This window comes from Rhinopithecus bieti, unplaced genomic scaffold (genome assembly GCF_001698545.2).
Source record: "Rhinopithecus bieti isolate Rb0 unplaced genomic scaffold, ASM169854v2 scaffold_11787, whole genome shotgun sequence".
In the NCBI taxonomy this organism is placed as follows: Eukaryota; Metazoa; Chordata; class Mammalia; order Primates; family Cercopithecidae; genus Rhinopithecus; species Rhinopithecus bieti.
The window spans coordinates 395097-403405 of record NW_016806926.1 but is presented as its reverse complement, the minus strand read 5'-3'; the positions used below and the strand labels follow the sequence as shown (position 1 = coordinate 403405).

Sequence of the window (8309 nt, the reverse complement as noted above, 5' to 3'; positions counted from 1 at the left end):
GAGCAATTTCATTTCTTAATACATAAGGAAATAAAAAATATATTCTGAAACTTCTTCTCCTGTAAAGCATTTCCTTTCAAGGAGAAAACAGAAAAAGCAAGATTGATGGGATAATCAATTCTATTTCCTTTTACTCTTGTTCCAATCACTTAGAATTTCATTTGTTCTTTGGCTCAAATTTTATTGACATTTTCTAATAATGTATGTGATCTATATTCACTCTTATTTATCAGGAAGATTTACGACAACAGTGAAAAAATGTCTATTTTGAAAACTGACTTACTAATCATTTGTATCTTCTAGTATTACCACCATCTAATATCTAAATCAGAAAAGAATAATCTGTATGTTTATAAAATAGCCTTTGGAAAACACTAAGATCCTAACTACACACTATTTTTATTTAAGTTTTGAATAATGCATTTATTTTAATAAATAAATATTTTGTTAAATGTGAAAAAAAAAAAAAAAAAGAAGAGAGAGAGAAACTTGAATGCCACAGTTCTGCCATGGGGGGAGAAAAAGCACAAATGAGACCTAATTACCACCAGAGATACTAAAGAAATGACTGTAAGAGTAAACACAATAATTAATTGCCTAACTGGGAATTACCATACACTGATAATGCCCATATGTTAAGGGATAATGTGTTACAGAAATCCCAGGAAAGAATACTAGATGGAAAAACAGGGAACTGAAAGATAGGAGTTGTGGGGGGAATCTAGAAGAACTTGAGAAGTTAAAAATTAGTGAGGAAAATGTGTTTAATAACAACAGAAAAAGACAAAAATGGAAATTTAGAAAGTAAATCAGATAAAGGATTAGATACGTCTTTATCATCGCCTTTTTAGTGATAACAGTAACAAAGGTATATTAGAAATATAAAGGAGCAGAAGACATAAAACTTAACATAGCAAACAGTAATCCTCATTTACCTTGCTAACAATTCAATGAGGTCAGTTCTGCTCATACCGTCAGGAATCAACCTTGGAATCGCAGCAATACAAGTTCTAAACAAATCAATCTTGGGTTTTCTTTCCCCCCTGAAAAATACAACAGGATTTAATAAGAAACATAATACAGATGCTAGATAATGAAATCAAACTTGGAAAAATAGCTACAGAAAGTGGGAGCCCTCCCCCAAAGGTTAAGGTATTTAATATTAAAAAAATACATATAAATCCTGTAGATAATTATTAGTCTATATATGGACAAAAGAATACAGAAATAATTCAAAAGAAAACCAGCAAACAAAAAGGTTTTCAGTAACTAGACAAGAAGCATTACAACCATTATTACATAACAAATAGTTAGAGTATTTATAATTAATCTTATTAATATTTAAGATGATTATTTAATATTTAGCCTCCCATAAATATTAAAATAATAAATAACAACATTGATATCATTAAATAACTAAATACTGGTTATTTTGGGGGGCCTATAAAATTAGCCACATCGTTTTTCACTTAATATCCTCCACTAACAAAGGTCTTAGAAACCTTCATCTCATATATGTGTTTATATTGTTTGTCCTTGTCTTGCATGTGATATATACACATAAATACACATACTTAAAATTTCTATGAAATAAAATAAGCCAGGTTTTTGAAAATCCTGGTACCTCTAGAGGCTTAATACAATTTAATTTTACTCTATTTTCTTCTAGTTATTCAATAATTTTATTTATTTTAAATGTCTAACCTCTTAATATACTGGTTTTTATTTTGGTCTGTATTTGAAGGTGAGGCCTTTTAATTTTCTTTCATCTAAATTGTTCTTCAGTTGGCCTAATAAAATAATCTTTATGTGGAAAAGAATTTGGATATTCTCAGTGTTCTGGGTTTTATTTTATTTTATTTTAATTTAATTTTATTTTTTGAGATGCAGTTTCACTCTTGTTGCCCAGGCTGGAGTGCAATAATGGTGTGATCTCAGCTCACTGTAACCTCCGCCTCCCGGGTTCAGGCGATTCTCCTGCCTCAGCCTCCCGAGTAGCTGGGATTACAGCCACCTGCCACCACGCCCAGCTGATTTTTTGTATTTTTAGTAGAGATGGGGTTTCACCATGTTGGTCAGGCTGGTTTTGAACTCCTGACCTCAGGTGATACATCCGCCTCAGCCTCCCAAATTACTGGGATTACAGGCATGAGTCACCACACCCAGCCTTGTGTATTTGTTATAGTGGCAATGGACTCTCTAATCCTTTTAGAGATTTCATATAGCCAGTCCTCTTTTTACATGGTTTCAAAATGCAAGAATTTCAGTTACCATACTTCAGTTAAATAATATCAGTCCCCAAAAAGGCAGTTGAAATTTAAGCTACCATATGTTAAGTAATGGCATAAACAAACTTTGCTTTGCCTCTTTGGTCCATAAAGCACACTGCACATCATAATCACTGTCATTTCCATCAAGGCTGTCAGTGATTGGTCAAGCTGCATCTGTTATTCAGTTCATACACAGACAGCAAAGTGTGCAATGGTGTTGCCTCCTGGTCTCCCAGGATAACTCACATGACATGTTACAAAAATAGATAATCAAAAGAGGGTATTGGCTAACAAAGAGGAAGTACCACAAAGAAAGAAAAAGTAACATCACTGTGTAGTATGTTCTTATAATTTTATGTTGCTTTGGCACCCATTTTAAATATAAGTTTGATTTTCTCATACCAGAAAAAGGGCGCAGTCACCCTTGAGACAGTTTCCAGTTCTACACCCCACTCCATCCCCCAGTTCTTTAATGTGGTTGATTCAGTTTTCTGTCTTACACAACTTCTTCCTGGTAATAACCTCCCTATGGATACCTAGATGCAGCCTACTTGACTGGCCCCACTGACCTGCGTACCCCACATGGACTATGCAGATGTGCTGCAGTGACCACCTCTCAGGCACAGCATGACCTCCTGAACTCATGCCTGCTTGCTTTCAATCCACCAATTAGAATTACCCCTAGGTAACTGTTTGGATAACACGCTTGACCCAAGAAAGTCATCAGCCCATGGGCCTCTTTCTCTCTCTCTACATAGCTTCCTGACCTCCATGAGTGTGGCCTCCACATGTGCAGTGTCCCCATCCATGTGTAAGTAATAAAATCTTTATTGCTATCTTGTTTTTCTCCTAGTCACTGAGAGGGTGCTCTCTATCTCAAAGATCCTAAATTAAAGCACACTGAAATAGAAGAGAAAGTTAATGGAGTTACAGAAGAAATACGCTATATAGGTATCAGAGGAACTGGGTGAAAGCACACTTACTGACTAAATGAGGGAAGTGGTTGTGATGAAAAACAAGATTTCCCACAGGAAGTAACATTGGCAAAAAAATTAGCATTAAAGAAACTCTCAGAGATATTAGCATATAGTAGTACATAATAATTGTATATTAAATAAAATTAGAGATTAAATATCAAATTTGGTATTCTAAGACCTATAATGCAAACATTAATATCCAAAAGAATCTCCTCCCTCACAGAGAATATGTAGATGTTTTCTAGCAAATAAAATAAGTTACTGCCATAACATACAGTTTCCCGAGGAGGAAGTCCCTAACAAGAAAAAAAGATGCTGAGATGACAAATAATGACAAGGCCCTAGGGGTAGGGTGGGATGAGGTACTGTTTCTAAAAAAACTACTTATGTTATTCCTCTCTATATCACCCCTTAGTTCCTAGGAGTCAAAAATAATCAGAGTTCAGATTTTCAGGATTTTTTTTTTTTTTTTAACTAGGGCTTTGGCAGTAAAAGCATTTATTTGACGTAATAAACCAATCACGCCCACATACAGCCGGGGTACCTAGGATTCATATTTTGCTCATGGAGTAAGTGTAGGGCCTTGTCACCGACAACATACCAGACTGGGATCCAGAGTGAGTTTTGCTATCTATACCAGTTTGACAGCACTTTAAAGAATAAAACTGAGTGCATGGAAGGAATCACTGTATTGAAAACTGCAGCAGATGGAAACATGGAAGAACTCCAAAGACAAAGTAAGGAGACAGGTAAGCAAGAACCATCCGTACTGTCTTAGAAAAACTGAAATAGCAATGAAGGCAAATAATTTACTACATACGTAATCATGTCTTCAGGCTCCTTATTAGACATCTGCACACTGGTCATACACATTGGTCTCCCAACTTCTTTGTCCAAATGTCTGAGGATGCTATCTAATGCTTTTCTTACTTGAGGATAGTAAACTGACATTCCTAGGGGAAAAAACTTCACAGTTATAAAATATCTGAAATTAGATAAAGAATACTTACTTTCTATAGTAAAAGCCTAATAATCTTTAAGTGATATGAGCTTACTGTTGCCACAAAAGGGGTTTCAACTGTGACATATTCTTCTCCGATGATCAGCTTCAGCATATTTGACTAATTGGAGAAATTATGTGAAAATTATGCAGAGGACTAAAATTAAGTTGAAGAAAGGACAGAATGCAGTGAATAGGATCCTGTGATAAAATAACGATTTAACTGGAAAACTCTTAACATGAAGACTCATGACTATTATCAAAAAAACGTATTCATTGTGGGCTGAGTGCAGTGACTCACATCTCTAATCCCAGCACTTTGAGAGGCTGAGGCGAGTGAAATCACTTGGGGTCAGAAGTTCAAGACCGGCCTGGCCAATGTGGCAAAACTCCATCTCTACTAAAAATACAAAAACTAGCCAGGTGTGGCAGTGCACACCTGTGGTCCCAGCTATTCCAGAGGCTGAGGCATGAGAATCACTTGTACTTGGGAGGTGGAGCTTACAGTGAGCCAAGATTGTGCCAATGCCCTCTGGCCAGGGCAACACAGTGAGACTCTATCTCAAAAAAGTAAATAAATAAAGGAAGTATTCATTTTGTACAGCTGTATATACTGGAAAAACTGTATTAGGCAAATTTATATACATTTTAGATTTGATCAGACTTTTATAAAAGAATATGAAACTGTATTACAAAGCAACTTATTTAACTTCAGTTAAACTAACCTATGACTTTTGCTTCTTCATCCGTCAAGGTTTTATTGAGAAAAATTTTCTTTACACGAAGAGTATTTCCTGAGGGAAGAATAACTCCTGTTGTTGGCATGGGTGGTTCGCCATCTTTCTGCTGCAAACTGTCTGCTATAACAAGGAAGACTCTGAGGCCTATGTTCATTCTCTTCAAAGGAAAAAAAATTCAAAAGTAAGAGATAAGTGTCATAAATTACCCTTTTTGCATGTTAGAAATATTTCATCAGTTAACATCAGAGTGCGAGGGGCTGGAAGGAAGACAGAAGGAACACTAACCTTTCTGTCCAACATTTTTAACTAGCCCAAGCATTAGAGTTTGCTTTAATATCAAATCCCCAAATGCCACTCACTTACTTCTGAAGCTGACTGGCTTCCTTACTGTCTCTAAGGCTTATAGCAATCCTCTTCCTCAACTCTCCTATCCTCCTAAGGTCCCGTCCCCTCCCCTTTCTAGGCAAATGACTTGTCTTCTACTTCACAGAAAGAAAAAAAAATCACCAACTTTCCTCAATCTCTCTTTACAAATCACACTAATTTACTTATACCTGTACCTGTTCTCCCTCCCTTTTGCTCTTGGTATAGTGAGGGAGTGACAGTCTTCCTAGTTGTTGGAATCCCATCTGTTCTTGCATGTTTGGAAACATTATAGCACCAATTACATCTTTTCTTTCTTGCATCTTCAACATTTTCCTTTCAACTGAGTATATCCCATTTCTCTTAAGTATACTTGCTATCTTAATGGAAGAAACTTTCCCCAAATACTTCCCTGAAGCCATTCTCACTCATCAGTGACCATATTGCTCAAAACAGCGGGCCTATTTATAGCATGCTAGTTGATTTTCCAGCAACATGGACAAGGTCAAGTACCCATTCTCTCCTGAAACACTCCCTTCCTTTGGTATCTATGTTCCACTTCTGGCTGTGTCATCTTTATCTGCATTTCAGGCTTGGCCTCCTTTACCTGGGTATTAAATGTTAGACTGCTTCAAGGCAAGGTTCTCCTAGGCTGCCTTCTCCTATCATTATTTATTACCTCCCAAAGCAACTGCATATACTTACATGACTTCAATTACCATCCATACCAGGTAACTCACAAATTCTAAGCCTGGCCTCTCTCTGAACTCAGACCCTCAGACCCATCTGACATCTCTTACTTGGATGCCTCTACCTGGATGCCTCAGATTAGACATGTTCAATCCAAATGCATGACCTTGCCCCAGATTTGATTCCTTCTCAATGTTTCTTTTCTCAGTGAATGCTCCTCTATCTGCACCACTACGATCTAAGCCCGAGCTGTCATTATCTTTGATCTACACCAGTGGTCTCTCAAGTGGGGTACACACATCCCAGTGGGTGTGCAAGGTATCTCAATGGAATACGGGAAGAAAATAAAGCTCTTATTTATATATATTTTTTATCTAAGTAAGATTAAAATTTTAAGCTTCACTCATCTTTATATACAACATAGTACTAGTGCCCTCCCTTGGTCTAAGTATCACAAAGTCAGTCACATGTCACATAGTCAAAGATGACACCTTGAAAGAAGCAGAAAAGCTCCACAATGTAGTCGAGTTGACAGAGGTAGCTTCACTTATACATTCTTTCAATGTCTTGCAATTTGCATGTATTTGATTAAATGGGCTAATGGATAATTTTATCTAGGTTTAACTAAACTAGCTCTTACAAAAGTTCTTGAAAAGAAAATACGGATTCAAGATAATCATAACAAAGTAAACCTAATAAATAACAATCACCACTCCCACAAAAAAAAAAACCAGAACTGATTTTTTTTTACTCCTAGTATGAGAACTTCAGTAAGAAAAAAACTTGCTTTCAGAAATAAATTTATTCAATGGAGTGAATATTTTCTTAAAATGGATGTTCAAGAAAATATCTTTTGTTTCATAATTTTTGTTGCTGGAAACCATTTTTGTTGGTAGAAACCAAAAAAATATATAAATAAAAGCTTTATTTTCTTCCCGAATTCTAGTGAACTACCTTCTACACCCATTGGGATACATGTACCCCCAACATGTTAAGTATGTCAGCTATACAAACAATCGTGTTTGCTCACTTTCAAAATCTCGAAATAGTTATTAAACTATCTTAAAAATATTACAAATGAAAAGCTGCATTATCTTTCCAACTCATTTGTTAACCACATAAACACATATCTTAGGATTTGACTACGTATAGGATCAAGATCATAATTTAAAATAAATAAGAAAAAAGAAAACAGACAACACCTATTTTGCCTTTTTATATTCTCAAATGTAATTAGATTCCAATAAAGAATTTATGAAATATTTTGAAAACCCGGAAAATCTAACGTCTAAAGAATGAATTAGAGTTTACTGTGAATAATGAGACCATGGAAGCAGGATATAACATTCACTTTTTTAATGCTGACTTTTTTTTGGCCGGGGGGGTACAAATTTTTGTTTTTTCTATAACACCTAGAATATTGTCTGGCACATTTCAGGTGCTCAATAAATGTTGAATGAATGAGATTTATTGAAGAACACCTTAAATACAAATAATGTGAAGCAAAACAAACAAACAAAACCTAAGCACGTTATAACTTCCAGGAGCCAGCTGAGCTGACTAACCTGATAAAATTTTCCTTTCTTTATTTATTTTTATTTTTATTTTTTGAGACAGAGTTTTGCTCTTGTTGCCCAGGCTGGAGTGCAACGGCACAAACTTGGCTCACTGCAACCTCCACCTCCCAGCTTCAAGCGATTCTCCTGCCTCAGCCTCCCTAGTAGCTGGGATTACAGGCATGCGCCACCATGCCCAGCTAATTTTGTATTTTTAGTAGAGACGGGGATTCTCCCTGTTGATTAGGCTGGTCTCGAACTCCCGACCTCAGGTGATCCGCCTGTCTTGGCCTCCCAAAGTGCTGGGAATACAGGCATGAGCCACCACGCCTGGCCTCTTTATTATTTTCCACTACACTTAAACACTATTATTTGCACTCCAGCCTGGGCGACAAGAGCAAAACTCTGTCTCAAAAAAAAAAAACAAACTATTATTAAATCATTTGGCCAGCTATTAGAAAGGTTAAGTAACTTGTCCTGAATCACAGCTACTATTAGAAGTAGAGTTGGGATTTGAATCTAAGAGTTCTGATTTCAGAAATCATGCTCTTAAAAAATGTATATATTAGGATTTTACATTATTACATTATAATTTTTTTTTTTTACCTCTGGATTAATGGTGAAAGTTTTAGTAGATTTTCCAACACTGAGAAGATCAAATATTATTTCTTTCATTGCAAAATCCAAGCGTTCCTTAAAAAAAAAAAAAAAAA

At 35.9% G+C, this 8309-nt stretch overlaps 1 protein-coding gene across 1 annotated transcript in view; it reads right to left on the bottom strand.

Annotated features, from left to right (window-relative positions):
- Positions 1-8309, bottom strand: part of FRYL (FRY like transcription coactivator) — a 294438-nt gene that overhangs the window by 99776 nt on the left and 186353 nt on the right. Inside the window, 4 exon segments of the mRNA XM_017878697.1 lie at positions 936-1043; positions 4068-4200; positions 4973-5144; positions 8203-8289. Of these exon segments, the coding sequence (XP_017734186.1) occupies positions 936-1043; positions 4068-4200; positions 4973-5144; positions 8203-8289 (500 nt within the window).